Raw genomic sequence first — 13,706 nt, 5'->3', positions numbered from 1 at the left:
CACACAGGTCCAGGTTGAGAACGTGGGGTGACTTAAATAAGAGTGTAGAGAGGGGTAAGAGTTGGGGGGGGGGAGGACGGGCTGACCGCAGGCACTGAGATTTGGCTTTTGGCTCTCCGACCCCTGTGATTTAGCATTCCCCGGGGAGCTCCTGGTGACCCTGGCTGTCTGTCTCCGTCCTTGGCTCTTTCTCCTTCGTGAGAACTAAGCGTCTAGGGCCTAGAAATAGAATCAGTCGCCGTGTTTGGAGTTAGGGGTGGGGGTAGGGGCATGTATTAAGTGAAAGAAATAGGTTTGACCAGTGTTTAACAAGATGACAAGGTAGACATGGCGTGTACTTTCTCAGGATTGGTCAAAGATACAGTTTCTTAGAGAACGTTGACTCAGTAAGGATGTTATCAAGTACGTTATATGTACTCATAGGTTTTGCTTTTCATAAGGTAGAATGGATGTACCTGGGGAAGATAGAGTGATGATTGGGACGCCCCTCTCCACTTCCCTTGTTTTTCAAAGCACATCTACCAATCAGATGGTGATATTTATTCTCAGAGTTTATGGCTACTGCATTTATTCTGAACCCCAGTCTTATCCATTATCTTAGAATATTTATACATTATATTTTATAGGATGGGTGTAGAATTTTAAAGGCTTATTTACATGTTTACTGTTAGATTAATGACTAACAGATAAAAATAGTTTAAACTCATTCCTCCACCCTTGGTTGTTAAGATCATATTCACTTCTTGGTAAAGATTTATTAAGAAATAGCAGAATGTATACCGTAGACTTAGAATATTTCAAATAGAAGTTGGCAGCCACATATTGAATTAAGGACATGTGCATGGTAGGAGTTAGAATAAATTCTAATTTGAATGATTAAATGAATGAGATAGGCCACCAGTCACATAAATATACTTTAATTATGGCATGATGTAACATCCTGATTTTAATGTCTACAGATATGCATATGGTATGCTTCTGTGACATTTTCTTAGGTAAAATTTACTCAGTATCTTTTCTTTTTAAAGGTGCTAGTACTTGGAAACAAGAGAGATCTTCCTAATGCCTTGGATGAGAAACAGCTAATTGAAAAAATGTATGTCTTAAGAATGAATGATGGTTTTTTAAAAATAATTTGGTTCTAAATTATACTGTTTTGCTCACTGCTTTGTTTAGCATTGCTGTATTATTCAGTAATGATCATAGTCACGTTTTGGAGTACATAATCTTGACATACTAGAAAAGTGAACCCGTAAATTTTTTTTTCCCCTTAAACATTGTTTTTTTAATGAATGAATTAATTAAATTTTGGCTGCATTGGTTCTTTGTTGTGGTGCACAGGCTTCTCATTGCAGTGGCTTCTCTTGTTGTGGAGCACGGGCTCTAGGCGTGTGGGCTTCAGTAGTTGTGGCACATGGGTTCAGTAGTTGTGGCACACGGGCTTAGTTGCTCCGTGGCATGTGGGATCTTCCCAGAACAGGGCTTGAACCCTTGTCCCCTGCATTGGCAGGTGGATTCTTAATCCCTGCGCCACCTGGGAAGTCCCTGTAAAATTTTAGTATCAGTAAAATAATTTCTTCTGTATAGTAATTCAAAAAACAAGCAAAATTGAGCAGTGAGTGAAAAGATGACAGTTGTTTTAAGCACAGACTTATTTTCTTAATTCTGCTTTTTATAGGAATCTGTCTGCTATTCAGGATAGAGAAATTTGCTGCTATTCAATTTCTTGCAAAGAAAAGGATAATATAGGTAAGAAATGACTGGTGTTTGTGGAAGAAGTGGGTATCATTAGAAGGGACGTCTCATGCTTTTTACTGTTTATTATCTCCATTTCTGTTTAAGTGATTTCCCTTATAAAGTACTATTGCTTTTGCCTCAGGAAAAAGAGTACACATTATACCTTTTGACAACAAATATAAAATCCTGAATCTGCTCCACGCTATTTAAAGAAGTAAATGCAAAAGAGACACGAAGTTAAGCATTATGTGATATCAATTTATTGTATTAACTTTTGCAGAGCTAGTGTCCAGCTGTGCATTATAACAGGATGATGTTTTTGAAATAAGACTTTACAAAAATTGGTCTATAGGCATTATTATGATTTTGCATGTGTCAAAATCAAAATATATTACTGCAGTATGTTAGCTCTCTAAAGGATAAGCCCAGAATACCCTTTATCTACTTAATGTCTGTATTAATTTCCTAGGACTGCCATAGCAAAGTACCAGTCCTGCTTAGCTGCCTTGTCCTGTCAGTCTAAGTGCCTTTCCTGGCTATTCTCAGCCACTGTAGCTTCAGTTGCCACCTCTACGATGCTGTCTTGCCAGTCTCCATCTCTTCCTCAGATCTGTACAGATGAAACAACCTGCTGGACATCTCCATGTGCTACCTTCTCCATCTCAAACTTGGTGTGCCTGCTGCCGAATTCTTAGTCTTTTTTTCTCAAGCCTGTTCTTCCTTTAGCTACTGTTAGTCAGCAGCTCCATGACACACACACTTATTCAGGCCAGAAGGTTCTTTCTCACCCCCTGCATTTGCTCAGTGCTGTTAGGTTCTATATTTTGAACATGCTCCTCATTTTATTCCTCTCCATTCCTACAGCACTTGATTTGCTTCAGGCCTTCGGCCCTTTCCTGTTCCTGTTGTGATAGTCTCTATACTGGCAGCCTTCCAAGTTGCCCTCCTCGGTTGCCATTGTTGAATTTACTACAATAAACTTAACAGTTTACAATAAACAGTATGGTTTCCCTGCTTAACATTCTCCAATGACTTCCTGTTGACTTGAGAATAAAATCCAAACTTCTGAGCATCTTAGAATGGCACACAAGGTTATCTGGCTCCCGCTAGGCCTGTGGTTCTCAACTGAGAACAGCTGAGCTCCACAGGGGCCATTTGGAGATAATCTGGAGCCATTACTTGTCACAGCTGAGGATGGGGGGTGGTGATAATGGCATCTTGTGGTCAAGGTTACAGATGTTGCAGAATATTGTACTGTGCACAGCAAAGAATTATCCAGCCCCAAATGTGGAAAGGGTGAGCTTGAGAACCCCTGCTCTAGCCGTAGCAATGAGTGGCACCCCCCTCACCCATCCCTGTGCTTCAGCCACATCTTATCACTTGTCATCCAGCCAGAGCTCCACACAGTTTCATGCCTCTGCTTATCCTATGCGTTTTGCTCTTTCTTTTACCTGGAATTCTGTGGAGGCTGTCCTCCAAACCCAGACGACTACCTGCATGTTTTCCAGCATACTGAAAGCTCCTCGAGGGCAGAGAGTGGTTTTCCCGTCTCTTTGCATCCTGGAGCTTCACACACAATACCTGATCTTACAGGCAATCAGTAAACTTTTGAATGAATAAAGGAAGGCACAAGCTGTTCTGTACACAATTTAGCTTTTAAATTGGAGACTCTTCAGTCTCTCATGTTTCCAGATTAACCTCTTGAAGGTCAGGGAATGAAGAATAGTGGGATAGATACAGATATCTATATAAGTATAGTAGTATAGAGGCAGAAAAGAAGAGGGCAGGCCCAGGATATGCTTTGAAATAGCTGCGTTTTAAATATTCTCTGATATTTAGTTTCTTAACTTTGGTATCGTAACATCTTCACTCTTTTCCCCTCCATCTTTAGATATCACACTTCAGTGGCTTATTCAACATTCAAAATCTAGAAGAAGCTGAAGCATCTCCTGAAGTCTTCCAGTCCTTCCTGGCTACAATCCCAGAATTATTGTCCGTTCCTCTGAAGTACTTCCCAGAATATGGTCCTTCCTAAACCCAAGAAATTGCCTTTTTCAGAGTTTATTTCTCATGTGCACTGCTGAAGATGTGTATCCTTAACCCTTCATAAAGAATCAGCTAGAGTTGTCATGATAAAGTCAGCACACAAAAAGGCTTCTTATACATACTTGTCTTAAACAGTGTGTAGAGCTTTTTTAAAAAAAACCCACACTTTTGACCATCTTAAATCAAGAAAAATTGCATATTTCTGTTCTGGTCTTTCTGGGCCAGGTTTTTATATTGGTTTTCAGTAAATGTCTGTCTATGATATTTCATTATAGAGTCCAGTAGCTTAATACTGATACTGACTTGATAACAGCATGAAGTTTCTAGTGCCACACACAGTATTTAGAAAACCTTTAGCCTGACTCATGTGGGATAGAAACAAAATGTTTACATATCTCACAAATGCATGTGAAATGTATAATTACACCTTAGGAATTTAAAAAACGGTCTGCAAAGAGTGAATAGAGGCACCAGATCAATGTTGTTGTTCCTTCTTTACACTGGCAAGATCTTGGGCGATGAATTTTAAACACATTCTGCTTTCTGAGAGTTCTTCTCCAGATAGCAGTCGGGGGTACGGGAGGAACTGAGGCATGCTGTTTTGTATCTGTCCAGATCATTACTTCTATATTTTTTCTTTTCTTTTTCCTGGTTCAACACACTTTTTTAAGGGGTTGGGAATTGAAGATTTTCTCAAAAGCTTTCATGAATTTAGAGCATTCTAGCCAATATAATAAACGTGTTAAGAATGTCAGACTGTTGAAACACCTGTCTGTTCTTTCTCTCTCCAGTCACTAAAGCAGTGCTGCTGCATGACACTCTAACTCTTGACTTTTTATATTCCGTCATAAAGTTGACTTTCAGCACAATAGATACTTAGAAACAAATAAAAATTCTTATTTTTCTCTCTTATCGATGTAAGGTTTGGCACTCTTTTGTCTGGTGCCATTAGACATCTTGTTTATTGTGACAACTCTAGACCTGCCTGCTTTATCTGATGTAATCATGCACAACGGCTGCAGGCTGTTGAATAATCACACAGAGGTGAGGAAGTGATGCTGTCTGTTGTTTGCTTCTATGATACAGAGATGTATGAAAACTTACCTGAACGTGTTTTGTAGTTTAGTGATCTCCATGCACATAAAGGGACATATTAAAACTGGAGCACTTGTAAATTGTTACGTAGCCCACTGTAGTAGATAAAACTTTGTGGTACACTTGCGTAGTGTGTTGCCTCACACTATGTGTGATTTTGTTTCTTTTGTTAAGCAGCACTCATGTAGACAGTGCATTTCCAGACATGTTGAGCACTCGAAGTGCAGTCAACAGTAAGTTCTTTTAATGATATCAGTTTTAATTTATAGACTGCCATGGCCTTAATGATATTCTGTACAAAATACTGCACCGTGTTGCACAGACACTATTTGCTTTTCTCCATTCACATTTTTATGAGTAGAATCTTGGCTTTTAAAATTCTGTTCTTATTCTTTGAAGCATGTTGCATACTTCCCTGATGGGATGGATGGTTCTGTAAATGAAGGGATATTTAAACTTGCTACTGTACTTCAACACCATTAATGGTCACTGTGAACCATTACAAAGAATGTGGCAATTTGCTTGTGCCTAAAAGGAGGAATCAGAACAAGAATGTGTGACTCTGTGGGGACCGCATAGGTTCATTAATTGACCTACAGCTAAACCGTAATGTGTTTGTGTGTCTGTTCATTGCTTCCAGGGTTTCAAGACATCCAGATACTACTACCAACATTTTCCTGTGCATTAACCTCTGCATGTGGAACCTAACAGTTACTGAACTTTGTAAATATGTGAATTTTTTTATTTAGGTGGATGCGTTTTTTGTCTGTTTTACTGCTCTTCTCAGCTTTATTCAATAAACTTGCATTTTGAGGGTTGTATTGACGGTTTTAACTTAAAATGTCCATCATGCTGGAAGGTGCTGACTTTTTTGGAAGGGGGTGGAAAGAAGGTTACCATGAGCAGGGTCTGTAGACCATGTGCTAGAAAGAAATCAGCTCAGCTCTTAAAGAATTGGGTCTGTGAGCTAGTTAAAATAGAAACAAACTTTTAAATATCCACAGAATTGACCTTGCGATGGGGCGGGGGGTGGGGTGGAGGAAATGCTACTACTTGTAAACTGTCATAATACACCAAATTTAGGACTTTTTAAAAATAAGTATTGAGTTAGTTAAGCATTTTGTAATCTGGTTTTAAAAATCATAACAAAACTATTAATAAACTGAAATTACAAGATATGTCTACTTGCTGACTTCAGTTCCAGAATGAAAAGATTTAAAGTATCAAACCTGGTAGTTTTTCCCAAAGAGGCACACTTTTAAAGTAAAACATTTGACCTGTTTTGTATAGTATGTTATCTTTTGCACTATAGAAGTGAACGTTTATCCCATCAAAGCTCTTGGGGAAACGATTTTATGTATTTTTACTCAGAGAAGTTCAACTCGGCTCTTCCTCCGTGTGCACGCCGTCCTTCTGTGCAGCCAAATTGTGTTGTCAGTTGGATGTGTGATCTTGCACTTCTAGGACAGAAGTACTTGGGTATCAGGTTTAAATTCTTTTATTGAATCAGTGGAGCCATTTAGTCAAGCTATCAGTTTGCTTGTTTTCTCAACAGCTTCCTATAAAGCGATTTTTGAAAGAGGAGTGTGTTGAGGGCATGGCTGGGGAGAGGATATACGTTTAGCTTGCTTCACCCTGCTTCTGAGTCTATGTTTGCTTTCAAAAATTGAGACTTCTAAAATTAGTTCCTTTGGGGACTTCCCTGGTGGTCCAGTGATTAAGACTTCGCCTTCCAATGCAGGGGATGAGGTTCGATCCCTGGTCGGGGAGCTAAGGTCCCATATGCCTCGCTGCCAAAAAACCAAAACATAAAACAGAAGCAATGTTGTAACAAATTCAATAAAGACTTTAAAAATGGTCCACATCAGGGCTTCCCTGGTAGCGCAGTGGTTAAGAATCCGCCTGCCAATGCAGGGGACACGGGTTCGAGCCCTGGTCCGGGAATCTCACGTGTCGTGGAGCAACTAAGCCCGTGCACCACAACCACTGAGCCTGCGCTCTGGAGCCCGCGAGCCACAACTACTGAAGCCCACGTGCCACAACTGCCGAGGCCCGCGCACCTAGAGCCTGTGCTCCGCAATGGAGAGGCCACTGTAATGAGAAGCCCGCACACCACAATGAAGAGTAGCCCCCGCTCGCCGCAACTAGAGAAAGCCTGCGCGCAGCAATGAAGACCCAACGCAGCCATAAATTAAAAAAATAAAAAGTTCCACGTCAAAAAAAAAAAATCTTAATAAAGTAAAATTAGTCCCTTCGATTCTGTCAAGTAAATTGGGTGTATTGGACTGTGTCTGCTTTTGTGTTTATTGTTTTTGACTGAGGAAGTAATTGCCTTGTGTATTCTATTCATGCAGTTACCCTGAAATCTGGTTGCTTTGGTAATTCCAACCTCTTCAGGGGCTGGCGGATTGAGAACTGGAGCGGCTAATTTACTGTAGCCAGAACCATATCTGTAATATCCAATTGGCTGAATTCTGTTCTCTAAAAATGTGCCATTGGGAGAACCACCATGTTCAGTACGTGAAATATTTTCATTTTGTTAGCAACTTTAAAGGTTGTACCCTCAGCAGGATGTGTATCAGTGAAGATACTTGAATAGGAAGACATTTAAAGCAAACACCAGGCTTGCCCGTCTTCCCTTCAGTTTGCAGTTCTACAAATGTACAACCCACGGCAGGTGCTTCCTGTTGATTAGTAAATATCCTCCACACAATTTCTGTTTAAAATTCAGCTATTAATAAAAGTGGGTACTTTTGTAATTGCCGCCTCTTGAATGTTCTTAGGGAAACAGAAGCAAGTCATTGACATGCTAGACAGACTCAGTGGAAAGTTCCTTAATCTGAGCAACAGCAGTAGTCATTCATTCTTCCATCTCATTAACAAGCGCTCTCTGTGTGAGGTAATTCTATTTTAAAATCCCAAGGTAGCTGGTGATTTAGGTAATGCACATTTCCTGGCAGGAATCAGGAGGGGGAGGGGACCTTAGCCTCATTTTACTGGGGCTTGCAGGTCTTGCATTCATAAAAGGGTTGTGGTAGGGAAAGAATTGTCAGCTTAAAATGCTCACTTGGTTCTGTCAGGAGTGCTGGATCGGCATTTAAGAGAATGAATTCTTTGCTGTTAACTGATTGTGTGACCGTGGTGAGTTGCTAAACCCCCTCTGGCTCCGTAGTTTTCCATTCTGCAAAATGAAGAGTAGAGGATTTCTAATATTATTTCTCCTACTCACAGGCTGTGGTTCTAACAGCCTAGAGATTTGGCTGGTGGTGAAACAGCAGGGAAGAGATGAAAAAGCCCGCTGCTCCTAGTGTCTGTCCTAGTGATTGTGTTAGTGTTGCGTGTGTTCCTTCTGCTTGAAAATAATCCTGAAACCACAGAAATGTTTACATGTTGTAACTTTTAACATAGTTAAGGACTGGAGATCACAGACATTTTACAGAATGATGTAATAACTTACATTTTGTTCGAAGGAAATGCTGTAACCACACGGGCTTATACTTTGAAAGCCATTTAAAAATTTTAAAGCATTTCTCCCAGACTGCAGAAAAACGTGTATTCTGGTATACAATGTGGAAAAATATAAACCACAGATATACTACCAATTTGGGGGCAAATGTTTATAGAGTGAGTGTTTTAACACTTTATAACTGCTGTGTTGCTAAGTTCTGCTAAAATTTATTTAGAGCTTGGAGAAACGGGGGGCAGTTAGAAAATAGTCCTTTAAAATAGCAAGTGGGGGGAATCCCCCAACAAAATCAATGTGTTCCCTTTTGAACATGGGAAATAGGACATCAACAGATTGCTAATTATAGTATGTCTCCAACCAGCTCTTATATAATCCACAGCTTTGGCCTACCCTCAGTTTTGTACAATTTGTATCACATAATGTACAGTCTTGTTTCTACATTTTCAGAGTCCATCTTTTGTTTGTTTGTTTTCAGTACGCGGGCCTCTCACTGTTGTGGCCTCTCCCGTTGCGGAGCACAGGCTCCGGACACGCAGGCTCAGCGGCCATGGCTCACGGGCCCAGCCACTCCATGGCATGGGGGATCTTGTCGGACCGGGTCACGAACCCGCGTCGCGTCCCCTGCATTGGCAGGCGGATTCCCAAGCACTGCGCCACCAGGGAAGCCCCAGAGTCCATCATTTTTATCTACTGTTACCCAATACATGAATTAGATGACTCCTTTTTCTATTTGTATCATCCCCTAAGGAAAAAGAAATTGTCATACCATGAGCCAATTTATGAAATTGCTAGCTCTCCTCTCCCTTCAAAGAAGGGTTAGGAACTTATTCCTACTCTTTCTGGACGCGTCAGTAACTTAAGGGCTGGGGCATGGCACGTGAATGGTGATGAAAATCAGTTCTCGATGGAAAGTTGCAGTGTTTGATTTAGTGGTATAGTAGTTGGAACACGTGGGCAAGGGACTTCCCTGGTGGTGCAGTGGTTATGAATCTGCCTGCCAATGCAGGGAACATGGGTTCGATCCCTGGTCCTGGAAGATCCCATATGCCGCGGAGCAACTAAGCCCATGTGCCACAACTACTGAGCCTGTGCTCCAGAGCCTGCGAGCCACAACTACTGAAGCCAGTGCACCTAGGGCCTGTGCTCTGCGACAAAGAGAAGCCACCGCAATGAGAAGGCCGTGCATCGCAATGAAGAGTAGCCCCCGCTTGCCGAACTAGAGAAAGGCCGCGCACAACAACGAAGACCCGGCACATCCAAAACTAAATAAATAACTTTATTTAAAAAAATAAAAGTGTGGGCCAGAAAGCTCATCATTTTTTCTCCAAGTTCCATTTGTTTTTTGAATAAGTTGATTTTTCATATGTATGTTACATGTTTCAAAAATTGAAAATACATAAAAAGACGTAGGAACTCTTGATCCCACCCATGACTGAGTAACCACTCTTCCACTACCACCTGGTCTTATAGGTCACCCTTATATCAATTTCTTATTTATCTTTCTAGTGTTTTATACAAAATACAGGAAACAAATAGAAATATATACTTTTTAAAAAGTCTCTTGTATAGGAGGTATTTGAACATAACTTTTTTCCATTTGCTATGTACGAGTGATATTTCCACAGCCCTATGTAGAGAATTCCTCATTTTCTTTGACAGTAGTATGGTTCCCATTTCACTGTGTGTGGTTTTCACTGTGTCGGGTTTCCGTAATTTATTTAACTGGTCCTTATTGATAGACATTTGGGTTGTTTATATAACCTTTTGCTTTTTTCTTCCTTTTAAATTTATTTATTTATTTATGGCTCCGTTGGGTCTTCGTTGCTGCGCGCAGGCTTTCTCTAGTTGGGGCGAACGGGGGCTACTCTTCATTGTGGTGCGCGGCCTTCTCATGGCGGTGGCTTATCTTGTTGCGGAGCACGGGCTCTAGGCGCGCGGGCTTTAGCAGTTGTGGCTCGCGGGCTCTAGAGCGCAGGCTCAGTAGTTGTGGCGCACGGGCTTAGTTGCTCCGCGGCATGTGGGATCTCTCCAGACCAGGGCTCGAACCCATGTCCCCTGCATTGGCAGGCGGATTCCCAACCACTGTGCCACTAGGGAAGCCCACATAACTTTTTAGAGTAGAAAAATCCCTCCTTTTTATAGACTAGTCCTGATATTTAATATAGGAAGCTCTGGGACTACCCTTTAGGGTCATCAAAGGGCCAGAGCGGGCTTACCTGGTGGCGCAGTGGTTGAGAGTCTGCCTGCCGATGCAGGGGACACGGGTTCGTGCCCCGCTCCGGGAAGATCCCGCGTGCCGTGGAGCGGCTGGGCCCATGAGCCATGGCCGCTGAGCCTGCGCGTCCGGAGCCTGTGCTCCGCGACGGGAGAGGCCACAGCGGTGAGAGGCCCACGTACCTACCAAAAAAAAAAAAAAAAGAAAGGGCCAGAGCTTTTTTTCAGGGTTTGCAGTTTTAGGAAACTAGTGCGTTGATTCACCCCCTCAGCCTCACAAAACTGATCCCCAGAACTGTAATGTCTATTGATTTACAGTGGAGGATATCTTTAAAGGCACAGAAATAGAAGTAAGCAGTCATCTCCTTCAACTATCAAAGTAAGAGGGTGATTGAATGAGGATGACCTTTTGGGACGTAACCCAAATCACACAGATTTAGGACCTTGATGTGTGGAAGCTGGAACAGGTTAAGTTAAATAGAACTGGAATTAGACGAGGATTCAAAGCTTTTTCAACTGTTCTTAGACTGTGGTAACTTTTAGCCCTTGTCCTACTTTATGCTCGGTTGAGTTAGACACATTTTTCTCCTAAAATAGTGCTTTGAAAATTGTAGGGGCTTTGTTATTTAATTCATCCAACAGACCTCAGCCTTATATGTTCCAGGTACTTTTACTAGTTGCTGGTCTTAACACAGAGTAGATGAGTAGTAATAATAGGCCTCACCATGTATGTGGCACTGTTGTAGGTATACTATATACAATAAAGAATTTAACTCTCACAACCGTATGTGGTAAGTACTGTTTTTATCACCCTCATTTTACAGATGAGAAAACAGGTCCTGAAAAGTAACTTCCCAAGGTTACTCAGAGGGCAGCGCTAAGATATGAACACCTGGCAGCTGGACTTCTGAGTCTGGGTTCGTAGCTGTTATCTCTTTGGCGTCACCCATTTTTACCACGGCGCATTTCAGTGTTCTTTTTAATCAGTTCCCTGTTGCTTTTGTGAGCTTATGTGTGGAAGAACCTATCACAAAACAGTCTCTTAAGGAGTTGATTTTTAAGGTTGGGTTTTCTAGTTAGATACGGGTGTTGTTCCAGTCTTAGCCACATTTACCTTCAGGGGAGTCTAGTCTAATCTAAAGGGCTAGCACAAGATTTTCGTTGTTGAGTTTAATTCGAGAAGGAGATATTTTCTGAACCTGGCCCCTAAATCCTAGGCTGTGCCTTGCAGGACACTAGTGTCAGCATTGTTGCTTTGGGAAGAATAGAGAAGGACCAGTCTTTCTTTGCTTTGAGGGCCAGCTAGTTACAGTAAATTTCTGGGACTAAAGTGTGAGAAAGCAGGGCAGTAGTGCTTTTTCTGCCTAGAGCCAACTAACTTGGAGGACTTGAGACCCCCAACCTGACTTCTTCCCTTATGGTTTATGGAACAGAGCATATAAGGTTTTCTGCGAAGGTTAAATGAGTACACGTGAAAGTAGTTTGAAACTCGCCAGACATACACAGTTGGCAGGTATTGTCAGTTTGACCATGAAAAGCATCTTTCAAAAGTTAGATGGTTTTCTCTGGTTACGAAAAAAGATTTGTTTTTATTAGACCTTGTCTCTAATGTGAAAACAGGAGCTATTATCAATGCGGTCTGTAGTTGACTGTGGTGAGTTAAGATTTGCAGTAAAATAACTTAGGGAGGAAACATACAACGCGGTCCTTAATATTCACATTCAGTTTGCAAGTTCCAAGAAGGCGGATCTGAAAGTTGAGGATCAAGCGCTGGTGTTGGACTTTCAGCAGGGTCCCTAGGTGCCTTTCACAGGGGAAAAGAATCTGTATAGGCAAAAGACCCACGCTCCAACTCTTTACACTCTTTTCAATGCTTGGGCAGGCCTATCTCAGGATTTTGGACAGGAATACGGCTCAGCCAACAAAAAGGGCCTTACTATGTGCCTGCTACCTTGTGTTAGAATCAAATGTTTCTTTGGATTCCTTCTCAGTCCCCATTATACCTCCTCTGTGTTGCTAAAAGTCCTCTGACTCTGAGAATGTGAAGAGTGTGCCACGTGACAACTTTATCATCCTTATCACTCCCTTGGTCACTCAGCCAATCTCTGATTTGAGCCACCCATCAGGCCGTGCTTCCCAAGCTTTTCGGGAACCTCGGTATGTAAGAGGCACATGGTCTAAGCTTATGGAGGGCAAACCTTAGCAGACATTTTCAAGTGCAGCAAGCAAAAGAAAACAAAACCCCTCAACTGCTGAGTCATCACATGAAAGCAGTAGACCTTCAGAGCTGACATTTGCCACCTTATTAATTATGGAAAGCAGATACAGAGGTGTAAAGTGACCAGGAATCTATCCCACACCTCAAAGGATAGGTCACTGCTGCACTGTACAGGAGAGATAGTGGCAGTGGGAGGGGCAGGAGGGGACATGATTAAATAGATCTAGTAAAAATACTTAGGTGGTGGCAGTGGCAGCCTTCACTCCTACCGCTGTATCTGTTTTTAAAAAGATCCTATTTCCGAGACAAAGGCAATGTAACCTAACTCAATATTTCCTGAGATTGCCGGATGCTAAGAATTGCTCAAGAACACTTGTTATACACACATTCTCGGGACACTCCACTGGAGTTCGATAGGTCTAGGACAGGACCTGGGAACAATCACCGTGAGCAATTCTTCCAAGTTAGGGTGTTTCAATAAAAAAAGTGTTAAAAGACTACAAATTAGGATGTTTTAACATAAAGAATTCAGGATACCGTTTTGTGCAGTCTTAAGCTTAAGGATAGTATCATCCCTACCACATAACATCCCCTACCACATAACATCCTCTACCACAAAACATCCTCTACCACATAACAGACAAATTAAAAACCCTGTCCTACAGAAATGTCCTTTTTCCTCCTCGTTCCTTACGTCTTTTACCTGTCACCATCCTTAACATAGAGCTGGAGTAGTTTTCCTCCTTCCTAGCTCTGGGAGAAACAGGCTCTACGCGGAACCGGTTGGGCCCGGGGCCACGTCCTTGTCCCGCGGCCGTCCGCTCCCGTGCCGCGCTCCCATTGGCTGAAAGTTCCCTCGTCCGGAGCCCGAGCGGTCCCTACTCGCCACGCCAGCCCATCCGAATCCTCCCGCCCAGGGGGCGGGGCCCG

At 42.1% G+C, this 13,706-nt stretch overlaps 1 protein-coding gene and 1 long non-coding RNA gene across 2 annotated transcripts in view; one reads left to right on the top strand and one right to left on the bottom strand.

The window, feature by feature from the left end:
- Positions 1-5,699, top strand: part of ARL8B (ARF like GTPase 8B) — a 65,661-nt gene extending 59,962 nt beyond the window's left edge. The window contains 3 exon segments of the mRNA XM_030867791.2: positions 1,029-1,096; positions 1,679-1,749; positions 3,629-5,699. Coding sequence (XP_030723651.2) covers positions 1,029-1,096; positions 1,679-1,749; positions 3,629-3,678 — 189 coding nt within the window. The 3' untranslated portion in view covers positions 3,679-5,699.
- LOC132598083 (uncharacterized) lies at positions 2,000-13,617 on the bottom strand. Its single transcript, XR_009565749.1, has 3 exons — positions 13,480-13,617; positions 10,561-10,741; positions 2,000-6,668 (listed from the first exon to the last, which is right to left on the bottom strand). It is a non-coding gene; the product is annotated as an uncharacterized lncRNA (long non-coding RNA).
- Between the last annotated feature and the right edge of the window lie 89 nt (positions 13,618-13,706).

The sequence above is a fragment of the Globicephala melas genome, chromosome 11 (genome assembly GCF_963455315.2).
Source record: "Globicephala melas chromosome 11, mGloMel1.2, whole genome shotgun sequence".
Classification (NCBI taxonomy): domain Eukaryota; kingdom Metazoa; phylum Chordata; class Mammalia; order Artiodactyla; family Delphinidae; genus Globicephala; species Globicephala melas.
This window is presented reverse-complemented; position numbering and strand designations above follow the sequence as displayed.